The sequence below is a fragment of the Lampetra fluviatilis genome, chromosome 35 (assembly GCF_964198595.1).
Source record: "Lampetra fluviatilis chromosome 35, kcLamFluv1.1, whole genome shotgun sequence".
Lineage (NCBI taxonomy): Eukaryota > Metazoa > Chordata > Hyperoartia > Petromyzontiformes > Petromyzontidae > Lampetra > Lampetra fluviatilis.
In genome coordinates, this window is record NC_136309.1 from 11158736 (window position 1) to 11184817 (window position 26082).

Below are 26082 nucleotides of genomic sequence, written 5' to 3' on the forward strand. Positions count from 1 at the left end.
ACTGTTGTGAACCTAAATAACTGTTAATCGAATGTAGGAATTACATATTTAAAGCATTGCCCCGTTCCAATACGATCGGAAATTGACCTTTTTGACACGAAGTAGAAAACGTACAATGTAAACAAATCCAGTCGCGGTCTGAATGCTCTTAAATGGGCGCCACTGATTGGCTGACGGCAAGGTTCAGCCCCACTTGCAAGCGCTCGGATTGGCCAAAATTGCCGCCCACTTGCATAACGTAAACGCACCGTTCATCGACATTTTAACCTTTGTCGAAACCATGGGGTCCTATGGGAGGCGAAACGTTCACCGAAAAACCATCAACCGATGTCACTGTTGACCGAGGGACTATTGTATTTCTTTTTTTCTAAATCATCATCGTTGTTATGAGCACCATCGTTATCAGAGGTGAGCTCCATTGAAACAAGCGCCGAGGCATGTGTCATTAAAAGCGGTTAAGGGGTTTGGGTCAGTGGGCTTGGGCCCGTCAAATGGCTGGAGAGGTTGTGATATCCGGCGGTTCAGGAATAGCAACGGAGTCGGCGGTTATCGGTCCACCGACCGTCATGTCATCGATAGCGATGAAATCGCTTCGTGAGCAGAATGGCGAGGTAGGATCATTGTCACCCTCAACAAAACAACGAAAGGTAGCAACAGGCAGTGCATCGATGATGGCTGACGATGAAGGCGACCGCGACATGCGCAATTTAGCGACGGGGAGAAACATTCGATTTGTCAGTTTCACACGCAGTAGTAGTCGGGTTTCGCGTCCAACATTAGCCGTAAACAAGTTTTTGTTTGGGTTAGATCGCTTAAATATAAATGTGCCGTTAAACCCGCCACCACCCGACGCGGCCCAATTAGTAAGGTTCGTCACGTAAACAAAACGTGCCAATTAGTGACTACTTCAGCACACCGCTTGTGTGTTGGAGAGTAAACCCACAACATTGACAATTTGAGTACCGTGACATTTTGCTGGTGGTTACAACAACCAGCCTCATCAGGCGATTCCCCAGAATTGTGAAGAAGTCCTCCTCCGTTCTTAAATGTTGTGGGTTTACTCTCCAAAACGTATAAATTAGTCACTAAACGTATACATTAGTAACTAGTTTATACGTTTTGTTTACATGACAAACCTTACTAATTGGCTGTCGGGTGGTGGCGGGTTTAACGACACATTTATATTTATGTGATGTAACCCAAACATTGCTTTTATTATCGATAAGATTCACCGTTGCCAGTTCTCCACGGCTCACTTCTGGTTTTGCTAGCCGCGCACGGACCGAGTCTCGCAAGCGGTTTCACGATATCGTTCGCAACTCAGCATTGTGACACGCATGGGGTTTATTTTTTATTTTTCAACGGCAATGTTTGTACAGCGCCATTGGTGCGAGGCCTCACGTCGGGTTCAAAAAGGTCGACCCTTGAGCCCCTTGGCAGGTGAGCGTGCCGACCACAGCGTGACTCGGCCAGTCCAGGTACACGAGTCCGAGTTCGTCTCCTGCCGCAAGTGTCTACGCGCCCTGTCAAAGTACGCGGCGTTCGTACGTTGTCCATGCCTACGTCTGTCGCTCGTTGGCAGCCGTGCGTATCCTCACTTTGTTTGAAGCTGAGCCGTTGTTGAGACGTCCAGGTGAAACGTCGCACAGGAGAGCAGAAAACCGAATTCCGTGGAGGATTCAAAATATTCTTGGCAGAGCCATTGTTTGCACCTCGTTTTGTATTTTTCACACTCGCTGATTACCGTTTGCAAAACAACGCGACGCACAGATCCTATTCCTCGTAATCCCAAACATCTCACCCCGTGGGGTCGTCTGCAGCGAGACAAATACGTTTTGGCCGAATTACGATCGTCGCCGCCTGGTTATTATTTCATTACTTCACCGTAGTTCTTAGCTTTTAAAGTGACAACGCGAACATTCGAGGAACATAGATTGTGTCAATAGGTAGGCTGCGTCCAGATCGCACGCCGTCGCCCTTCGTGAAGATCGCTTTGGAAAAGGAAAACAGGGATGAAAGGTCGCGGTTGGAAGAGAGTCCACGCTGTAGTCACCCCGCGCGATGCTGCCCGGCTATGTACCGCGTGTCCGCTGTGGTAGCTCGCAGCGGTTGCTCCGTAAATGGAGGAGATGCGAGGGAATCCAGAGGATTGCATGAATAACAAAGAAAAAGCTAAATCAATAAACAATAATACGTTTGACCACTTACACCCACCTAAGAGGACAATGTATAACCGACGACGTTTCGGCAACAACCCTTCTTTATTGCAGAGAGAGTTTAGCCGTACAGACGTATACATTGGCGAAGTTGTAAAATATTTCTACATTATATATGTATAATGTTTTTTTTTTCCTTGCTGGAAATATTCTGTATTAATTTTTTTCTGATAACGTGGGACCGTTTCAAACGATAGGGTAACCCGGCTCATTGCCCATGCATCGTGAACGCCGCTCCCTCGGAGTCCATCGTTGAGACCCAACACGGTCAGTTTAGTTCTCTTGTGGGGGAGGAGAGGGAGGAGGGGGCGGTTGTGCTGGTGGTTATGTAAGGGTAGTGGGCTGCCTGTATACCTCACCTGGCACACAGGAGGTCGTGGGTTCGATCCCGACCCTGACGCCTGCTGCTGTATATTTGGAGTTTGCGTGTCTATCTCTCCCCGTGGTATCGTGGATTTTTCCCCAAGTCCTCTGATTTTTTCCCTCGGTATTTAGAATCAACATATTTTTCTACGTGATAAGCCACTTCGTTTGGCTATCATTTGTGGCCAGGTCGCTTCTGTGCCCAGTTGGCCTAACCTGGTAAAATAAAACTAGTTTATAGTTTTATATTCCTTGGGGTATTGGGTTTTTGGGGGCACAGGTGGGGGAGGGGGTGGGTGCAGTTTCAGAGAGTTATTCATAGATGGATTCCCATATTGTGCTGAAGTCTGCCTCCTTTGCTTGTGGTCGGTGTCCCAGGTAATCCAAGGAGACTGGCTGGTATAGGGGCATTGTTCCGTGGCACTCGTGAATGCCAATGCTTTATATTCCCTGGCGCACCAACAAACTCTCTCATAGCCCCGATCAAGTTCAGGCTCAAGACGCTCCTCTTCTCATCTGCCTATGCGGCCTATTGTCTCATCCCTGACATATAAACACGAGTCAATTATTGCGCATGTCCACTCTGGAGCGGATTGTGGATATCTTCTTCTTCTTGTTTCGTACGGCTGATTTAAATGCCAAGCAACAACTCCCAATTTCACATGCGGGTGGTCGAGCCAAACATCCGCGTCAGGAGCAGCGGAGTGTATCGCTGTGGTGGACATGGTGGCCGAGCACAGGAATAGGCACGGAAAGATGACTTAGGGAGGCACGAGTGGGAAGCGGTGAATCAGGATGTGAAGGACCTTGGAGTGGACGTGGAGAGGATGGCCCAGGATGGGCAGTGAGCGGAACAAGAGAAGCAGCAGCGCGGGGCACCGCGTGAGTCGGGGGATGAGCTTCGGAAGAAAAGCAGCCTCCTCGATTTCCGTGATGCGGACGCGTGACCAGCTGAGAACTCGTTTCGCAAGAGAAGCCCAGGTTATTCGTCTGCCAGGAGTGGCGGCGATGACTGCTGCTGTGTTAAACCACAGTTGAGTCATTTGCGGGGCGATTTTCGAATTTTGGCAAATTTGGACTCCCTCCTCGTGTTGACGGGTACACACGATGGGACTGACGTCACGGTTGATGCGGTGCGGCGGCATATCGGTGATTGTTACAGCGGTTACCGACAAGCGGGGGCGGCCGCTGGCTTTCGAACCGCAAACCTTCCCAAGTTGCGGTTGCATTTTGGCCGCTCGTGGCGGGGGAAGGGGGGCGTGTCGGAGGCTGCCACGCAGGCCCCCCCCACCTCCTCTTCTTCGCGTGGTCACGCAACAAGGGGAGGGGCTCTGCCGGGTGGTCGGGGATTGTTTTTGGATCACCGTGTGCCCGAGCCGAGGCCCAGAAGCGCCGATGAGGCCAACAGCAAAAGTCTACGGTGAAAAGTCGCGCCAGGTAAGAGGTCACGGAGTAAATGACGTGCCGTGGGTTCAGTTGAAAGGCCGACACGTTTCCCGGGGTCAAGTAGAAACAAACCAGAGTTTTGCGAACGCGATTTAATTACGTGAATGGGGAAAGAGATAGTTATTTTTTTCCCGCTAACTGACAATTGATGGATGCGCCTCGTACTCTGGATGGATGTCTCCTTTACATCCGTACCATTGGTGGTCCACTTTAAGCTGATGAAAGAAGGGGAGGGGGGGCCTTGGGATGGCTATTTCACCGTGAAATTTAAGGAGTTTTTTCGTTCCCTCCCGGTAAGAAAATAACATCCAGCTATTGATAGTTTTTCTCTCTCTTTAAGTTTACCTCTCTGCTTGTGATCTCAGAAGCACAAATGTAAGAGCAGCGTGATTAATGGGGCGGGAAGAATGTCCGTCGTACCGTAAATTTGCAGGATGGCCAAAAAGTCAGGACACAAAGGGTTATTATATTTATTTTATATATATATAGTTGTTTTACAAATATTCGTACTGGCTTCCATTAACAGTAATGCGTGCATGAATTCTCTTTTGAAATTCATTCTGGAGTTTTCTTTTTTTAAATTACTGCTGCCTTCTTTAGTATACATAAAAAAACACATAAAAACTATTTTTACGAGTTTGTCTTTCTTCAGTTTTCTTTCCATTTTTAAATGTCATCTGAATTTTTTTTGCAAAAAATAGTTATTCATAACAATGATAACGGATGAAATATTAACTGAATGAATAAACTGAAAATATTTTAGGCCAGTATTAAAATGAATGAAATGTCCCTATGTGTCTTGACTATTGGGCCACCCTGTATATGCACAGAGGGTGCATCTTCTTGGAGGCATACCCAAATATGTTGGGTATAAAGCTCACTTAGGGAGACTTTTAAAAGAGGCACCGGCGAGCACCAGCGGTGCCGTGAGGTCTGCTCTTGCGCCGTTCGTGTCATCGCGGGACCACGAGGGATCCGCGGCCACTCGGTTCCGCCTTCATCCAGCAGTGGATCGATCGTGGTCGATTATGATTGACGATCGTCAAAAGAATATCTTGGTTATTGGTTGGCCATAACTTGGACGATGTTTTTTTTGTTGTTGTAATGTCTGGGTCACTGCATACATATTTGTTTTTAAATCAGCAGAAAGCAAGAGACAAGTTGTGGAGCTCAGGGTAAAAATGTTGCGGCAAACAGACATGGGTCACCGTGATGGATGACGACCTATTATTTAAGGGAGCTTTAGAAATAGAAATCATTGTTATTATAACCCCGCGCCTACGACCAAACCATACGGCATGCATCCGGTCTCGCCGGACCTCGGAAGCTCAAGCGTGGTTAACCCTGGGTAGAGCTTGTGGATGGGCTATCGCCTAAAAAGCTTAAAAGGTGCTGCAAGCTGCTGCGTTACTACATTACGGGGCAGTGCAGCAAAAACAACATTGTTGTAGCGTACTTTCTGTGCCACCTGCCTTCATCACCAACCCACAGCGGGCGGCGTGGCGGAGCATGGGCGTGTGTCACCCGCACGGCGTGGCCACGAGCCCGTGTACACAGCACGGGGGGAAGTGGTCGCTCCTCAGCCGGGTCGGGAAGCAGTGCGGGAGCCTCGTGCATGGGAGCGCCCAGCGCTTTAGTCCGAAACTAAAGTATTATTACATCTTGATTTGAAGCTTTCGTGACTGCAGGACTTCATACTCTTTGGGTCTTTCGGTAAAGTCACAGAGATAGAAAAATTATATAAAAATAATTATTTTTCTATCTACGTGACTTTACCGAAAGACCCAAAGAGTATGAAGTAGCATTATTATTATTTTGCCAGACAAGGCCCAATGAGCAAAACAGCTCTTTGTCAGAAGTGACCCGGCCACGAATAACAGCTCGACGAAGTGGCTTGTCGCGTGTGGACATTTAAAGCAGCCGAATACTCTAAACGAGTGGTGTTGATTCTAAATATGGAGGTAAAAACTGGAGGACCTGCAAATATACACCCACGCCATCCTGCATACCAGGCGAGGTAGTCAACATCTCCTAGCCACCGTGCGCTGCTCTGCCAAGCCACGAATGTGGCGACCCCGAATACCCCGAGCTCCGGAAGCGGAGTCCTCGCTTTGTTGTAACGACTTGCCAGTGAAGCCACGTTGCCTTCTCCTCCTGTTGCTTTGAAGGCTTGCGTCAACATTCTCAACACTTTCATTGCAAGCGGTGATACAAATTACATGTGTGTGTGCGCGGTTGTGGGGAGCGGTAGTGTAGCGGTGAGCGCGCTGCGCTACGAACCTGGCGACCGCTCACGGCCAACACCAGTGACACTTATCTGAACCGGTCCTGCACCTCCCCTAGGTCAACTCAGCCTCAAATGAGTCTGGTGCGGTGTGTAAACATCGCCACTAGGGAGACAAATGAGGTTGGGCGTGGTGTTGGCCACCCACCCCCTCGTGTGCCGTGCCGGCCTTCATAGCTGCTCGCTAACAGCACTTGCCCCAACAGTCTGTTACAGGCTATACGGGGGATTTTTTTCTTTGTTATGTTTCTGTGGGGAGCGGTGGCACAGTGGTTAGGAAACTGCGCTTGGAACCTGTTGAACCAAGTAAAATTCCTGCTCCCGGCCAACATCAGTGAACTTGTCCTGGGCCTCCTCTAGGTCGACTCAACCTCAAATGAGCGTGGTGCTGACCACCTCCGTCCCCCTCGTGTGCCGTGCCGGGCTTCCGAGGTTTTTTTTTTGCCCACAGCATTTGTCCCAACAGTCTGTCGAGACAACCCGGGGAATCTTCGTCTTGCGTGTAAATTATGGGGAGGGGTGGCGCAGTAGTTAGCCAGCACACTGCACAACAAACCTCGCTGACCCCAGTTTGATTCCCGCTCACGGCCATTATCGGTGGCGAGTGATATCTGAGCTGAACCTGGGCCTCTCCACCAACCGCCGCACTGACCAGCGTGGTGACATTTTCTTGAAACAACCTCCCCACGACCGACACACAATTTTGGAGGCCTTCATCCAGCAGTGGATTGGCACGAGGCTGTAAACTGCAATGGATGATTGGGGGCACGGCTGGTGGTGGTGGTGGCGGTGGTGGTGGTGGGAGTGGTGGTGGTGATAATGAGGGTGGTGGGGATAGCACTAGAGGGGGTGGCGATGGGGGTGATGGTGGTGGTGGGGGTGGTGGCGGTGGGGGTGGTGAGGGTGGTGGTGGTGGTTGTGGGGGTGATGGTGGTGGTGGGGGTGGTGGCGGTGGGGGTGGTGAGGGTGGTGGTGGTAGTTGTGGTGGTGATGGTGGTGGTGGGGGTGGTGGCGGTGGGGGTGGTGGTGGTGACGGTGGTGGTTGTGGGGGTGATGGTGGTGGTGGGGGTAGTGGCAGTGGTGGTGGTGACGGTGGTGGTTGTGGTGATAATGCTGAAGTGCCGTTGCTGTTGCACGGTGCGGCTGCTAACGGCCATCTGGTGTCCAGGAGATTTGCGCACTGCGATGGTCCTGGTGCCGCTGTGTCCACACTCGAGCGCGATCGCTGAGCCGCAGGGCTGCCACGCGGCACTGGGAAGCGGCCAGCACCATCAACGGCGAGACATCCAGACCTCATCGCCGTAGACACTTCACTCGCTAAGCCTCCTCGCGTCTCTCTTCCGGTGAATTAATCGGTGAATACATCACGCTGTGCCGCAGTGTCTCTAGAGCAGGCGGAATCCTTTATTTAAATAGGCCGAGAGCTCCAGTGAGGCTTTTGAAGTCTGTTTGGCAAGAGCGGCCCCCTGTGCGTGAGTGCACAGTGAGCCAGCGCGATGGCGGCCGACAAGCGAACGCAATGCGCAGATTTACCAAAACTGCAAAAATGGTGTCAGACCAACATAAATACTACGGCGTGGGTAGATATCGGATCGTGCATATTCACTTTCATCTGTTTATTGAATCCGCCCTTTGTCCACCCACCGCTACGTGAAGGCCTCTAGCCCGCAATGCCGTGTGCGGGCTTGTCGCTCGCACTCCCACCACGCTGGTCAGTGCCGCTTGGCTAACGGGCACCCAGGGACTGGTTCGGGTCAGCGGGTTCATGACGCAGCACGCTGACCCCTTTGCCGCCGTGGGACGTTGGGCCGACGTTTGTTCAACCACCTTGCAACGTGAGCCCAACGTTGCATGTCTACCGGGTCAGCATTAGTCACAGTTGTTTACTTGATTTTTTTTTACTTTCATATAATTTAGTTCCGTTTCTTGAATTCCACGACCGTCGGGCATTTTCGCCAGCTGCCGCGTGGCTGGCGCTGACAGGGGGCAGGTAAAAAGAGCGAACGGTGGGGTCGTCACGGCCCATCGCAACGCGGCAGCCCGGAGCCGTGACCAGCGCGTCGCGTCATGGCGGCGCCCCCGCTCCGCTGGGCTCAGCTTGGAGTGGAACGGTCCACGCGGGAGAGGGTGGGGCACTGTGAACCCGCGTGCCGAGCCAGTGGCGGGAGTTTAACTTTCCCTCGCCTGCTACGCAGGAGGTCGTCGTGAGTTCGATCCCGACCCCTGACGCCTTCTGTATATTTGGAGTCTGCGGTGTTTCTCTCGAGATGTGAGGACGGCACCCAGCTCTTGAATTGAGGTGGCCGCCCTTCTCGGCCGATCAGCACCAAAGCTGCGTTGCTGGGTGCCCTGGCCAAACGTGCGGTTGTCTTTTGTTGTTGTTGCTGTTAACGGGCAGGAAACAGCACGGAGAGACGGCAATGATCACCCTCGAGGGCATGCAGCTGTCTTTCAACAAGTCGTCTGTGACCACTGGGGCCCCCTCAGCAGCTGCTGACGTCATTTGTTTCACATCCATTCGCTGTCATCGTCGTCGTCGGCTGCCCTAGTTAACCCATTAAAAACACACACACACACTGCGGACAATTAAGATATCTCCTTTGATAGCGCACATACAATCACACACACGTGACCCCGTCTGGTAAAATACCAATTGCAACCAACGCATGCTCATTTGGTGATTGCTGCTGCTGCTGTGGTGGCAGCGGTGCACAAGCACAGCGAACAACAACAATGACAAGAACAACATCAACAACTCTAAACATTCGTCAATAACGCTGTGGCCTTAAAACGAAAAGTAAAAAGGCAACGTTTCGAGCAATGGCCCTTCTCCATTGCGCACCGTTATTGTTGGAATTATTTGCGTTCGTTTTTGGTGAACTCTTCTTGCGCAGGGCTGCCAACGCAGCAGCAGCATCGCCAAATAAATAGAGGTGAGGTCTGGCTATACTCTCCTGCAGAGCCATTGATTAACTTGACCTTTGGTTCAACTCAAATCAGGCGGGGGGGGGGGGGTTAGCGGTCATCATCTGTCTGTGACCGTTTCATTTTATTTCATTTCCGTCAGTTGGAGGACCTTGCCCGTTGTTCCACAGCGGCGCTCTCCTCCGGCGAGCGGCAAAGCACCCTCCGCCTGTCTGCGAGGTGTCGCATTATCACCTCGCGTGGGCCTTCCCACGCTGGGAGAATGAGTTTGGCGTGATGCGCTCGGGTGTGCGTGCGCGAGCGAGCGCGCGTGTGCACGCGTGTGAATGGTCGGCGTTGCCCGCCCGCGAACCGACGCTGAATCATCAGTAGTCGCAATTTATGGACGTCTCCCACCCCTCATTCGACAAAGTGGACCTTGGTCCACGCAGACTTGAGCCGGTAAAAAGATCCGACGCACCTTGCGGTAAACGTTATGAACGCCCATCGTTCCTTCTCTCAAACATCAATTCTTCGCAAGTTTTATTTTTTCCAGTGAATCTTTCCCATTTTGAGAACTCCAGCAGGCTCACGGACCGCGAGGCAGCGTCTTGGTGCTTCTTGGAAGTTGTCCCAAAAAATAAAGTTCCTCCGCCGCAGCGGGGATTCAAACCACGAGCCTCCGCGCCAAACGATCCCACTGGCAATCACGCCGACCACTTAATCCCTGGCCTCGGTTAACGAGAAGGGGGAATTGAATTTACCTGCGGTGCCTGCCAGTAGTGTAATCAAGCAGAGTGTTTTGTCAAGGACATTACGCTGTTGACAGTATAGATCGCTTGTCTTTCGCCTTGATACGCACTCGTCCGTGACTTTGTATCTGATTAGTGGCAGCCGCTCTGAAGATGTGCACGGGCACGCGCAGCACAATCGGTTTGCTTTCGCCGCACCGTGGAGAGAAGAACGACCCATCGAGTCTTTCCCTGGTACACTCAGCGCCACTGCTTGCCCGTGTCATCGTTCAAGCCCCTTCCCCGTGATATTCGTGCCCACGTAAAATAGTTTAGCGCATCGATTTCATCTCCGTGCGACGTGTGTAACAGTTGCCGGGGGTTTTCCTTCGCTGGCGGTGGTGCTCCGTTGTGTTTCAGGCGGAGGACGCACATAACTTTTAAGGGCTCACGACGAATTGATTTCACTCTGATGGATCGGCTCGCCACGGTGGCTAGATGTTAACTACCTCGCCCGGTATGCAGGAGGATCTAGGTTCGATCCCAACCCTGATGCCTGCTATATATTTGGAGTTTGCGTGTCTCTCTCCCCATAATCGCATGGATTTTTCTCTGCGTCCTCCGGTTTTTCCCGCCACATTTAGAATCCACGTGCATTTAGAGTATTTGGCTGCGACACATTTCCACATGATCAGCCACCCCGTTGAGCTATCATTTGTGATAGCCAGGTCGCATCTGAAAAAGAGCTACGTAGCTCAGTGAGCCTTACCCTGCAATTTACAAAAATAGTTTAGTTTCAGTTTAGTTTTAACCGCAGCTGCCACGGGCAGCGTGGAAGATGCCCGGACCTCGTCACTCCACACCATCTCTCGCGCGCCGTGCGTTTGTTACATAGACAGAGTCACGCCAACATTGCGCTGAATGAAGGACGCACGCTTGTGCCGGGCCAAAAGGGCACATACCACAGCACGGGAGTAATCGTCGCGCGAAGAGGTCGGGAGGTGAACCCTCCGATAGCGCTCCACTGTTTGCAGACCTCCTTTCTCTTCTCCCCTACAACCAATCCACGTGACCTCTAACCGGCAAACATTTTTGAATGGAGTCTGTCCTTCATCGTCACCAGCAGCAACAGCCGTGGTTAATCCACTGCTGGATGAAAGCCTCCCAAGCTGCGGCCACCCTGCCACGATCTTGCTCGACAACAATCCACGTGGTGACGCTCTGTGGCGCAGGAAGTCAACCGTTGCGCCACAGCGATTACACTGAAACAATATTTGCCGTCCTTTAACCCGTTGATCGATTTGTGTTTCCCCACGAGTCGTTAAGCGGTTGGGAGCTTTGTAAGCTCGTTCAGTCCTGCAGGACTGCTGCCAAAGTGCAAACGTACATTTGGCGTGGAGCGCGTCGCAGGCGACATTAGCTGATTGCGGTGATGAACCACGAGCGCCGGCGGCGTTAGCCGGAGCTGGCGGCATTGCCAGCCAGTCTTCAATCTCTGAGCAGCAGCAGCAGCAGCAGCTGCTGCAGTTCGGTGTGATTGATTGATCGTGTCGACTTTCTGCTTGTTAACTCTCCTCCCGTGCTTAATCCTGAAGTGGTGCGGGTCTGTTTGCGTGACTTCTGGAGCACCCTTAGGTTTCTCTGCTCAATTAGCGACTAGTGGCCGCTAATTTTTTTACAGTAGCAGAGCGTGGGATGGAGGGTGGGCAGCATTCTCCCACCAGGGTGTTGTCGTCGAAGCGTAAACAGGGGCTTGTGGGGATCGAGGGAACCTCTCCCTCTCTCACCACTGAAACGTGAACGGACGACACGGCCGGTGGACAGAGCCGCTTGCGTCGCGCGTGGAATGTCCTCGTCCTCCGCTCAGCGAAGTTCGAACCTTCTGGGGATTCTTGCTCCACCTTCTCCCCGCGGGATTAACCGGCTCTGCCGCCACCGCCGCCGCCGCCGTCTCGCCTGTTCCCGCCGTCCGTCCCCCCCCCCGTCCGTTCGTCTTTCGGGGCCCGTCCGAGAGCCGGGCGTGCCGACGTCGACTCCTCCGCTCTGCGTCCGTGCAAGTCTCCGGGATGTGAGTCTCGCGCAAGAAGTGGCGCCCAAGGTGGAGGAGCCGGCAGCCTCCGTCGCATCGGCTGGGCCCCGTGGCGCTTTTTGTGGCTTCGCGACGGTAGTGCAGTTTGTGTTTTGGGCGACGAGTGTGGCGGGCGCGTGCACCTCGAGCCGCTCGCCATTAGAGTGTGGGGAAGCAGACGAGGGCGTCGTTCGTGAGGTCCCTTCGTTAGTTCGTGACGCGTCTGTGATGGTCAAGTGGGGGAGGACGGGGGAATGTGACATCTCTGTCCGATAGGAGAGCAGCGGTTAGATTGAGAGTCGGATTCTTTTGGGTCACATCTCCGTGCAAGTACGATGTCGAGACTTGTCACCGGTGCCCTCCGCCACCCGATATCCAATCAAATCAAGAGGTCATGCGCCATGGGCAAATGTGCCGACTGAGTTGTTTATATTCTACGTGACTTTACCGAAAGAACCAAGAATATGAATCCCTGCAGTCACGAAAGCTTTAAATCGAAATTGAGTTGTTTATTTCCTGCGAAACCGGCGTAGGGAGGAGGGATAGAGATAATATTGAAAAGAAAGTGGGCAAAACATTTTTTTGACAGGTTTTTTTTTTTGTACACGCCTGCATAAAATATACTCGTGTAAAAAACTGCGAGCTTGCGTGGGAGAATGCCGGGCGGAGAAAGAGAACGGCGGTCTGTGTGTTGCGGGGAGAAGCTCTTCCCAGGAGGCTCGGTGGCTGCGTTGTTCCGATTTGTCTCTCCACCTTCGAGCTCCGGATGTTGTCGCGTTCAGGCGTTTGACGATCAGCGAGGGGCACCTTTAATTTGAGTTATTTTAACATTTAAAAAAAAACGTGATGTGCCACGCGCATCAATTCAGCCAGTTACATTGCAACCGATTTTCTCGATAGTTCAATCAATTCAGGAGCACTGGGATACACACATTGTGAGCGAGTAATGCTCACCATGTGTGTAGTTTGTTGTCTTTCCCCCGCATCTCCGATTAGCACGGTTGGCTGCGTACGGTGCGAAAGGAGTTCAACATACATACGTGCAAGTCAAATGTGTGATAATTGTCACGTGTATAAAACAACAACTACAATTGCTTGAGAAACCGGTTTAATCACGGGTGGCTGGAAACTAGATTTGAACTCGGTTGCCCTCTGACCCCCCCCCCCCCAAGCCACACGGCCACGTCCTCGCTGTCTTATAAAAGTGCCGTCTGTCGACGCTGAGGCCCACACATGCTCGTCATCATCATCATCGTCATCATCATCGTCATCATCGTCGTTATCGAGAGAGAGAGAAGCAGCAGACGGTGCCACAGCGTTGCGACTTCATAACCACCGCGTGTCAGCTGGGTTTGAGCCGCATGCCGTCACCAGACCGACGCGTCAACAACCTCCAGCACCCTCGCTGCTGCTTCGGGAAGACAGCGTGGAGTGTGAAGTGTGCACTTGCCAATCGTGTTGCTGCGTCTCACGTGAGCGGTGGCGCGGTGGTTAGCGCGGCGCGCTATAAACCCGGCGGCCCGAGTTCGATTCCCTCTCGCGGCCAACAGCGGTGACGATTATCTGAACCGGTCCCGGGCCTACTCTAGTTCGATAGCCGGCCTTCATAGGTGCCACTCGCTCGCAGCACTTGCCCCAACAGTCTGAAAGGCTACGCGGGGGATCTTTGTCTATCACGTTATTTCACGAGGACGATGGGAAGACGGGAGACGTCATGATAGCAGCCATCATCATTATCCTCTCCTCGATGTTAATATTAACGCGACGATTAAACAATACGACGATTTCTGCCTGCTCTGAAGAAGGACCGTTGCCTGAAACGTCAGACCGCTGGGTAAATCCACTCGCGCGAGGCGGCGCCGACGACGATGAGGGACTGCCGGCGCTGCGTCGACGCTGACCCCCCGTGTCTCCCCCCCCCCCTCTGTGTCCCCCCCCCTCCCCCCCCCGCCGTTGCCCTCCTCTGCCCAGGTTTGAGGGCGATGTCGTGCGCTGGGCTCAGCAGCGACTGAGCCACAGGAGCCGCAGGAGCCGCAGCGCGGGAGCCTCCCCGCTCTCCTCGTCCGCTCGCCCTCGCTCGGTCGCCCTCAACTGGTGAGCACGTCCGTCTCGGCGCGGTTGGCTACCGACGGTGCGTGAGGAGTTCAACGTGCGTACATAATGTAGGTTGTTGGGTTCGATCGCGTAGGTATGAATGTGTCGTTGAACCCGCCACCACCCGACACAGCCGATGACTAAGGTTCGTCACGTTAGTAAGGTTCGTCACGAATCGTGACTGGTTCAGCAGGCCGGTGTGGTGGAGAGTAAAATCCACGAAATTTACGAATCGACTACAACGTTTCGCCAGTAATTACAACCAGCACCATCAGGCGGACAGCCAGAGTTTGCACGTGCACGTGCACGCGCGACCCGAGGTGCGAGGTGTCCGTGTCTTGGTTGGGCGAGCAGCCACGGGATGGTGCCACTCGCAAGAGCCTCTCAGGGCCCCCCAGAGGTCACGACCCGCACGCGGTGGGGATCAGTTACAGTCGGCAGGTGGTGACCCTCAGAGAAGGGTCCTTGATCACTACCACTCACCACCCTGTCACTCACCACTCACCACCTGCAGTGTCACTCACCACTCACCACCTGCAGTGTCACTCACCACTCACCACCTGCAGTGTCACTCACCACTCACCACCTGCAGTGTCACTCACCACTCACCACCCTGTCACTCACCACTCACCACCCTGACACTCTACCACTCACCACCTGCAGTGTAACTCACCACTCACCACCTGCAGTGTCACTCACCACTCACCACCCTGTCACTCACCACTCACCACCCTGTCACTCACCACTCACGACCTGCAGTGTCACTCACCACTCACCACCTGCAGCGTCACTCACCACTCACCACCTGCAGCGTCACTCACCACTCACCACCTGCGGTGTCACTCACCACTCACCACCCTGTCACTCACCACTCACCACCCTGACACTCTACCACTCACCACCTGCAGTGTAACTCACCACTCACCACCCTGTCACTCACCACTCACCACCCTGACACTCTACCACTCACCACCTGCAGTGTAACTCACCACTCACCACCTGCAGTGTAACTCACCACTCACCACCCTGTCACTCACCACTCACCACCCTGATACTCTACCACTCACCACCTGCAGTGTCACTCACCACTCACCACCTGCAGTGTCACTCACCACTCACCACCCTGACACTCTACCACTCACCACCTGCAGTGTCACTCACCACTCACCACCTGCAGTGTCACTCACCACTCACCACCTGCAGTGTCACTCACCACTCACCACCCTGTCACTCACCACTCACCACCCTGACACTCTACCACTCACCACCTGCAGTGTCACTCACCACTCACCACCTGCAGTGTCACTCACCACTCACCACCTGCAGTGTCACTCACCACTCACCACCCTGTCACTCACCACTCACCACCCTGACACTCTACCACTCACCACCTGCAGTGTCACTCACCACTCACCACCTGCAGTGTCACTCACCACCTGCAGTGTCACTCACCACTCACCACCTGCAGTGTCACTCACCACTCACCACCTGCAGTGTCACTCACCACTCACCACCTGCAGTGTCACTCACCACTCACCACCCTGTCACTCACCACTCACCACCTGCAGTGTCACTCACCACTCACCACCTGCAGCGTCACTCACCACTCACCACTCACCACCTGCAGTGTCACTCACCACTCACCACTCACCACCTGCGGTGTCACTCACCACTCACCACCTGCAGTGTCACTCACCACTCACCACCTGCATTGTCACTCACCACTCACCACCTGCAGTGTCACTCACCACTCACCACCTGCAGCGTCACTCACCACTCACCACTCACCACCTGCGGTGTCACTCACCACTCACCACCTGCATTGTCACTCACCACTCACCACCTGCATTGTCACTCACCACTCACCACCTGCAGTGTCACTCACCACTCACCACCTGCGGTGTCACTCACCACTCACCACCTGCAGTGTCACTCACCACTCACCACCTGCATTGTCACTCACCACTCACCACCTGCAGTGTCACTCACCACTCACCACCTGCGGTGTCACTCACCACTCACCACCTGCATTGTCACTCACCACTCACCACCTGCATTGTCACTCACCACTCACCACCTGCAGTGTCACTCACCACTCACCACCTGCAGTGTCACTCACCACTCACCACCTGCAGTGTCACTCACCACCTGCGGTGTCACTCACCACTCACCACCTGCTGTGTCACTCACCACTCACCACCTGCAGTGTCACTCACCACTCACCACCTGCAGTGTCACTCACCACTTGCAGTGTCACTCACCACTCACCACCTGCAGTGTCACTCACCACCTGCGGTGTCACTCACCACTCACCACCTGCAGTGTCACTCACCACTCACCACCTGCAGCGTCACTCACCACTCACCACCTGCAGTGTCACTCACCACTCACCACCTGCAGTGTCACTCACCACTCACCACCTGCAGTGTCACTCACCACTCACCACCTGCAGTGTCACTCACCACTCACCACCTGCGGTGTCACTCACCACTCACCACCTGCAGCGTCACTCACCACTCACCACCTGCAGTGTCACTCACCACCTGCGGTGTCACTCACCACTCACCACTTGCAGTGTCACTCACCACTCACCACCCTGACACTCTACCACTCACCACCTGCAGTGTCACTCACCACTCACCACCTGCAGTGTCACTCACCACTCACCACCTGCAGCGTCACTCACCACTCACCACCTGCAGTGTCACTCACCACCTGCGGTGTCACTCACCACTCACCACCTGCAGTGTCACTCACCACTCACCACCTGCAGTGTCACTCACCACTCACCACCTGCAGTGTCACTCACCACTCACCACCTGCAGTGTCACTCACCACTCACCACCTGCAGCGTCACTCACCACTCACCACCTGCAGTGTCACTCACCACCTGCAGTGTCACTCACCACTCACCACCTGCAGTGTCACTCTCCACTCACCACCTGCGGTGTCACTCACCACTCACCACCTGCAGTGTCACTCACCACTCACCACCTGCAGTGTCACTCACCACTCACCACCTGCAGTGTCACTCACCACTCACCACCTGCAGTGTCACTCACCACTCACCACCTGCAGTGTCACTCACCACTCACCACCTGCAGTGTCACTCACCACTCACCACCTGCGGTGTCACTCACCACTCACCACCTGCAGTGTCACTCACCACTCACCACCTGCAGCGTCACTCACCACTCACCACCTGCAGTGTCACTCACCACTCACCACCTGCAGTGTCACTCACCACTCACCACCTGCAGCGTCACTCACCACTCACCACCTGCGGTGTCACTCACCACTCACCACCTGCAGTGTCACTCACCACTCACCACCTGCGGTGTCACTCACCACCTGCAGTGTCACTCACCACTCACCACCTGCAGTGTCACTCACCACTCACCACCTGCAGTGTCACTCACCACTCACCACCTGCGGTGTCACTCACCACTCACCACCTGCGGTGTCACTCACCACTCACCACCTGCAGTGTCACTCACCACCTGCAGTGTCACTCACCACTCACCAGCTGCAGTGTCACTCACCACTCACCACCTGCAGTGTCACTCACCACCTGCAGTGTCACTCACCACTCACCACCTGCAGTGTCACTCACCACTCACCACCTGCGGTGTCACTCACCACTCACCACCTGCAGTGTCACTCACCACCTGCAGTGTCACTCACCACTCACCACCTGCAGTGTCACTCACCACTCACCACCTGCGGTGTCACTCACCACTCACCACCTGCAGTGTCACTCACCACCTGCAGTGTCACTCACCACTCACCACCTGCAGTGTCACTCACCACTCACCACCTGCAGTGTCACTCACCACTCACCAGCTGCAGTGTCACTCACCATTCACCACCTGCAGCGTCACTCACCACTCACCACCTGCAGTGTCACTCACCACTCAGCACCTGCAGTGTCACTCACCACTCACCACCTGCAGTGTCACTCACCACTCACCACCTGCAGCGTCACTCACCACTCACCACCTGCAGTGTCACTCACCACTCACCACCTGCAGTGTCACTCACCACTCACCAGCTGCAGTGTCACTCACCACTCACCACCTGCAGTGTCACTCACCACTCACCACCTGCAGTGTCACTCACCACTCACCACCTGCAGTGTCACTCACCACTCACCACCTGCAGTGTCACTCACCACTCACCACCTGCAGTGTCACTCACCACTCACCACCTGCAGTGTCACTCACCACTCACCACCTGCAGTGTCACTCACCACTCACCACCTGCAGTGTAACTCACCACTCACCACCTGCAGTGTAACTCACCACTCACCACCTGCAGTGTCACTCACCACTCACTACCTGCAGTGTAACTCACCACTCACCACCTGCAGTGTCACTCACCACTCACCACCTGCAGTGTCACTCACCACTCACCACCTGCAGTGTCACTCACCACTCACCACCTGCAGTGTCACTCACCACTCACCACCTGCAGCGTCACTCACCACTCACCACCCTGTCACTCACCACCTGCAGTGTCACTCACCACTCACTACCTGCAGTGTAACTCACCACTCACCACCTGCAGTGTCACTCACCACTCACCACCTGCAGTGTCACTCACCACTCACCACCTGCAGTGTCACTCACCACTCACCACCTGCACTGTCACACCACTCACCACGTACGTTGAAAGAAGTTCAACGTACGTGCCCACATTGTCACGTCCAGTTCGGGAAGGCACGAGCGAGGCCTGGGAAAGCGCTTGAAATATATTCGCTGCTCTGCGTCGCAAGCCTGACATCCACCCACACCAATCAACCCCGTGGAATAGAAATCAGCCTCTCGGGGGGAAACGCATGCCTTGTAACCCACAGCGTCCCTTCGGAGTGCTGTGCTTGGTGGGATGCCCAGAGATGGATCTTGTGTGAACACACCCGGTAGCGTGGCATGGGGGAGTACAGCAAGCGGGTTTATGAAATTGCTGTCTCTGCGGAATTAAGAGTTCTCTCTTTTTCAACCTTTTTTTTTGCCAAACATCCCCGAGCAAAATTCTCACTCGGAGAGGCTTTTGAGTCAGTGAATATTCTATTGTGCGTCTTCATAAATTGTGTACATTCTTATTGTTATCAACTGAACATTCTGAACGGACCTGTGGGTCGCGAGACCCCCCCACCCTCCCTCTGCTATGCATCACCGATGGACCACACGTGGCTTGTTTGTGTTTGTCCAGCCTGCGCGTGCGCGCACGTGCGTGTGTGTGTGTTAGCATGACGCGCTACGAACCCGGCAACCCAAGTTCGATTCCCGCTCATGGCCAACATCGGTGACGGTTATCTAAACCGGTCCCTGGGCATCCCCTAGGTCGACTCAGCCTCAAATGAGTACGTCGTGCGGCATGGAAAAACATTGCCACTGGGGAGACAAAGGCGGCCGGGCCGTGGTGCTGGCCACCCACCCCCTCGTGTGCCGTTCTGCGGCCTTCATAGGTGCTGCTCACTCATAGCACTTGCCCCTACAGCCTGGGTCAGCTAGATGGGGGATCTTTGTTTTTGTCTGCACAGCTGCTCCCACTAAATGAATAAAAAATCCTTGAATCTCAAGGAGCGGCCCTAGCGACCGCATCCCCCCCACAGAGGAGGCAGCGCTGGGCACGGAGACATCAGCAGCCCACGCGGCTCCAGACTGTATCTCTCATCTCACTACATCTCTGTGTGCCGTGTGTATCTCTCATCTCACTACATCTCTGTGTGCCGTCTGTATCTCTCATCTCACTACATCTCTGTCTGTATCTCTCATCTCACTAGCAACTCTCTCTCTCTTTCTCTTAACTAGATTCCTCTCATCTCACTACATCTCTGTGTGCCGTCTGTATCTCTCATCTCACTACATGTCATTCCCATCTGTATCCCTCTTGTATGTATGTACGTTGGACTTATTTCGCACCTTACGTAGACCAACCATGCCGATCGGAGGTGCCGGGGAAAGACAACAAACTCAACGCAGCTGATTACGTTCCAACATTTTGTCCATGTACAGTGAGGGAAAAAAGTCTTTGATTCCCTGCTGATTTTGTACGTTTGCCCACTGACAAAGAAATGATCAGTCTATCATTTTAATGGTTGGTGTATTTGAACAGTGAGAGACAGAGCTGCGAGTTGAGCCTTCGACTCCTGCCGCTGCCGCGGTAGCGCGCGGTGGACGCTCGGGAGCGGAGATGCTCGCCGTGTGGCCCAGCAACGGACAACCCGCGGTATATTCAGACTCTCGATTGAGACGAGATGAATCCGTTGAGCTCACGGAACTCTTTTCTTTAACAGATAGGATTACAAGCGGCTGCTGACACGCCCACGCGTTACATTTGCAGTTTAAGTTTCAAGTTCAGGTTTATTTTTCTTTAACCCCGATGAGAATTGGAGAGGTGGGGATGAGTCCCATTTGCAAGAGTGGGCTCCGACTTCACCACAGTAGCAAAATAAAAAAATAAAAATGCAGCGATGGAGGAAATGGAACATCAGAGGAGAGACAAACTGTGTCACGTGACAAATCGACGTGCAAATGCATGGTCTCGAATGGAGCGTTAGCACGCAATGGACAAACACCGACCGGGATGAGCGGGAATGTGCCCGGGACGGCTGCCTCAACAAGAAGAAGGTCCAGGCGAGTGGGGAGCGGCAGTGTAGTGGTTAGCGCTGCTCTACGAACCCGGCGACCCGCGTTTGATTGCCGCTCACCGCCAACGCCAGTGTGCAATTATTTGAACCGGTCAGGCCTCCCCTAGGTCGATTCAGCCTGAAAAGAGTACGTGGCATGGTGTGTAAACATCGCCACTGGGGAGACAAAGGCGGCCGGGCATGGAGTTGGCCACCCAACCCCTCATGTGCCGTGCAGGCATTCGCAGGTGCTCGTTAACAGCACTTGTCTCAACAGTCTGTTCAGGCTACACGGGGGACCTTTGTTTTGTTTTTGTGTGCATGCATGTGTGCTCGGAGGTTCGGAGAGCCATGAGGCGCTGCAAGGATGGGTGGTGGCCCCGGGTTGCGGAGGAGATGGAGTCTGCCTCAATGGCCCGCGATCACAAATCACTCTTAAATTCCATAAAAAAGTAACCTGCAATGCCACATCTATTACCATCATTAGGGGAAAGAACGGTGATCCAATCTATCCAATCTCCAACCCCCAGGAACAGGTTTGCAGATTTGCTGAGCATTTATGTGAGGTCCAGGGGAGGGGAAATCCCTCAGGCTAGAAAACAACGTGGGACAAAGTGGGGATGACCCTGCTGAGGCTGCGGTGCCTCAAATTTTGAAAGAAGAAGTCACCCCTGTGAGTGGCTGGCTGAGGTGCCATATGTTGAGGAATTACTGAAGGCGATCCAGAGCCTGAGACCAGGAAAGGCACCGGGCAGAGATGATCTTCCAAGCGAAATGCTGAGGGAGAGTGGCGTTTGTGCACAGACTGCCCTACATTACATCATAACAACAGTCTGGACCACTGGACGGGTTCTGAAGGATTGGAAGGATGTCCTGGTGGTCCCCTTCTTTAAGAAGGGGGACCTCTTTAAGAAGGGGGACCGCACAGACTGTAACAACTACAGGGGCATCTCACTCCTCAGTGTGCCGGGAAAGGTCCTGGCAAGGATTACTCAACATCGCCTTGCTAGGCACGCTGAGGAGAAGCTTGCGGAGCCCCAATGCGGTTTCAGGAAAGGGCGGTCCTGCACAGATGCCATATTTTCTGTCCGTCTGCTACTGCAGAGGTGTAGGGAATTCCAACAAGACCTACATCTCTGCTTTATTGACCTGGTCAAGGCCTGTGATACCATCAGTAGGCCTACCTCTGAGTTGTTCATCGTAATTTCGGAGTCCCTGACCCTCTGCTCACAATCATTCAGGACCTTCATGATGGTGAGCGGGCCCGGGTAAAGCTACGTGGCCGGGAGTCGGAGCCATTCCCTGTACACTTCGGGGTGTGACAGGGATGTCCTCTGCCTCCCACATTATTTAACATCTATTTCGACCACGTAGTTCGTGAAGCCTTCAATAGCTGTACCGGAGGAATTTCCATCTGGTACAGATACAATGGGAGGCTGATGGATGCCCGGGTGCGGTCAAGAGATGGCTCCCTCTTGCTCAACCATGTTATGTATGCCGATGATCTGGTAATTGCTGCTCACTCAGAGGAGGAGTTGGAGGCGCTGCTGCTGAAACTGGAGCTTGCCACTAAGAGGTGGGGACTTACCATCAGCCCCACCAAAACTAAGCACCTGCCTGGGTATGTTGTACCATCGGACACTCCACCCCCACAACTCCCAATTGGTGATAGGGCAGTTGTGAAGAGAGTGGAGAGTTTCCCATACCTGGGCAGTGTGCTCATGACCGGCTCCAGTTTAACAGCAGAGGCCTCACTCCGAATCAGTCGAGTGGCATTATCTTTTCATCGGTTGTGTAACGCAGTGTGGAAGCTACCTGGTCTGTCGCTCCGCACGAAGCTTCAGGTCTTCTCGGCCACAGTCATTCCTTCCCTTCTCTATGCTTGCAAAACGTGGACCCCCCTAATGGAACATCTTCACCGGTTAGAAACATTTAGGCTGGCCTGCCTACGATCCATCCTCGGTTTAACCAGGCTGGATTGTGTGAGGAGCTCACAAATCCTTGAAAGATCTGGACAATGTCCCATCAGTGAGCTCCTCCGGCAGGCAAGGCTGCATTGGCTGGGCCATGTAGCCCGCATACCCAGCCACCACATGCCGAAACAGCTTTTGTTCGGCCGGATCGAGGGGGCTAAACGGGCACGGCACGGGCTAGAGAAGAGATGGAGTGATATGGTACAGGAGGATGTGGAGCTGAGTGGACTTGCCGATGACTGGTACCAGCGGTGTCAAGATCGGCCTCTGTGGAGGAGGCTCGTGAAGGACGCTACTGGGCAGTTGGAGGCAGTTGCCCTCCAACAACAATGGAGGGCGGAGGAGCGATGCTCACAACAACGAGCGGAGCGCCGGGTGGATAAAGCACAGCAATGGCACAGTAGGGGGCACAGGTGGTGCATCAGCCAGTAGTCTCAGTCAGTCGACCTGTGGCATCTGGGTCTGCCCCGTGACCTCCTGCCAGCGGGCGTTTGACACTTCACGTGGCCTCAAGGTGCACATAGCCTGGCACAAGCGTCGTGGTCACCACGACTTGGTGGTGAATGGCGGTTGTTGTTGTTGGGGAGCGGTAGTGTAGTTGTTAGCACGCTGTGCTACGGACCCAGCGATCCGAGTTTGTTTCCCGATCACGGCCAACACCAGTGATGATTATCTGAACCGGTCCCTGGGCCTCCCCTAGGTCGACTCAGCCTTAAATTAGTACCTGGTGCGGTTGTTTAAAAATATCACCACTGGGGAGACAAAGGTGGTCGGGCGTGGTGCTGGTCACCCATCCGCTCGTGTGCTGGGCCAGCCTTCATAGGTGCTCGCTAACAGCACTTGCCCCCAAACAGTTTGTTAAGGCTACACGGGGGATCTTTGTGTGTGCGCGTGTGTGCCTGTGTGCGTGTCAACCTGATATATCACCACCGGTGTTTGTCCAGAAGTTCACGGTCAACATCTACGGGGAAAAAACACAACCCAACAAAACACAGCAAACACGATTTTCCGGGCGTTGAAAGCGACCACAAAGGGGCCACGTGGGTACAATGTTTACTCCGTATCACGATGGCGGCGAGCGGGACGAGCGGCGTTGCAACATCGAATGGGTCACGGCCTCACGTGCGGTGGTGCCGCTGGGTGGGGTGCGACGACGGGCCTGGGACTCCGCCGCCCGAGTTCGATTCCATGGCCTCCCCCCTCCCGCTTTGCCAGATCCCCACCCGTAGTTTTTGTCTCGCCAACGCCCAGACCCGCCGGCTTGAGAGGCCTTCCCATCGTCCGATCGACGATGACCTCCGGGCGTCCACTCCGATTCCCTTCTCGGTGGGCAGCCCCTTCCCTGTCCTGCACATTTGCCGGCCCGATGGCAACCGGCCATTCCTGGGTCACGCTTCAGTGCTTTTTCCTGCCATGCTAAACTCACGCATTGTTCCCCCCACCCCCCGTATCCTTCCACGATAATTACAAAAGCGTCCCCCAAGCGAAGAAGCAACACGATTGACCACCTGAATTTTGCATCCGCTTTTTTTCCCCCGATTCATTTCAGTGACCCCACACATGAACACCCATCTCGAGCGCAAGCGTCAGCCCCTCTCGTCTGCTCTGTCGTGCCCTCGGTCCTTCTTTGACACACAGCCCTGTGTGTCAAAATACGCGGCTACCTGAATCAACAGCGGAGAGTTTGCCATGAATATGACGAACAAAAGGCATAAAATGCAGAAACTCTGAGAAACCATCAGGAAAAATAATACGGAATAAATCAAAGGAACGTGACACACAGGGGGTGATTGAATATGCCATCGCAATCGGGAGTTACTGATTGCCGCATCAAAAGTGGGGAGCGCAGGAATGCAAACGTCGTGCATGATAAGCGGCGTAATCATACAACTGGCGGATACATTTTATGCAGATTCACATCATAATAACAATATTTTTATAAAATCTTTCTTATACCACGGGAGAAAAAGCGTGTCTCGTAAATGGAGGATGGCACATACGCCACAGTGGAAGGAGCAACCACTTCCCTTCGCAGTGTGAGACTGGGAAATCTCCAGGGCCAGGAATAAACTGTGAACATCATTCAAAGAGAAGTGGGAGGTGGCCGTTAGAACAACATTATCTCAGTAATTTGGGAAACGTCTTCTCAGACATGAAATCTCTCAAAAGCGGAATGTTTCTTGATTCGTTTCTGAAAAAGGGGAGAGAAAACAAATCTTGATTTGAAAAATTCAAATTCCGTCCACCGACCATGCTACCATTCGTGTGAATATTTGACAAATGTCTTCGGGAACTGACTTTAGGAATTTTTTAAAAGGCCAGCCAAAACCAGAGACAGATCTAGAAACGTTCCTCGGTGCTGGCGACTCCAACATTTAGAACTTTTAAAAATATATTCCGACATTAATAGCACAAACGCAATGTGTTTTCACTGGTAAATATCGGTACAATACCACATTTTTTGGTTGAGTGGGGGAGGGGGGTCGATTACCCCCTAAGACCGTGTGGTCTACACTCCTTTTCAGAGGGGGGGGGGCCACTGTCGCCGATAAAACATCATCATTGCGAGGGCCGCCACACATTTGAACCCATTGTTGGGTTTGACAGTAGCACGATGATGATGATGGGGTGGTGTTTTCACATTTTGTGTATTCTCGGGGCGGCCGAACGTCAGGGGGGACACACTAAAGGCCACCAGGGACCGCCAGTGCCCCCCCCCCCCCCCCCCGTGGGGCTTTGCAATGAACGGCACTGCCCTGTGGCTCTCCCCTTGGATCCGCCAACCAAACCGAACCTCGTGAGCAAGTGGGATTTATGAAAGGGCTTTCTTTTTTTACCTACCATCGACCACGCAGACACCGTCGTCAATAATAAGATCCCGTGTGGCAGACTAAGCGGCATTAAATAGCTTTGTCCGGGGCTTGCGTGGACTGAGGCTGCGCGATTCGCCGGGGGCGGAAGCGTTCATTTCGAGCGCTCGCAGAACCAAGGTCTGAGCACAACATGTACGTGGACGCGACTCGAGGCAAACGCCGCATTGGGAGAGCGCACGGCGGGAGGAGGAGCAGCAGCAGCAGGAGACGACACGGTCTCACCGACGCGGGGCCCTCGGCACAATCCCGAGAGACGTCCGAATGTTTGGGGCAAAGCGAAGGCGTGAACGTAAACTTTGAGATGGCATTCAGCGCCGACGGCGCGGTCATTACAACGACCGTGAAAGATAAATCGCGGCAGTCGATTAAAGGTGCTTCACAAGGAGGGGGCGGGAGCTGCAAATTCGAGTTCAACGCGAGTGCGAACAGGGCAGGCAATGTGCGGCGCGGTTGCAAAATGAATGGCGGACGTGTGTTGGAAGGACACAACGAGATCAGC

The 26082-nt window shown here is 53.7% G+C and overlaps 1 protein-coding gene across 9 annotated transcripts in view; it reads left to right on the plus strand.

The window, feature by feature from the left end:
- The window catches only part of ANKFN1 (ankyrin repeat and fibronectin type III domain containing 1), a 270247-nt gene that overhangs the window by 191215 nt on the left and 52950 nt on the right, over positions 1-26082 (plus strand). For all 9 annotated transcript variants that reach the window (XM_078872935.1, XM_078872933.1, XM_078872932.1 and 6 more), the window contains one exon: positions 13984-14106. In XM_078872935.1, coding sequence (XP_078729061.1) covers positions 13984-14106 — 123 coding nt within the window. The remainder of the gene's footprint in view (positions 1-13983; positions 14107-26082) is intronic.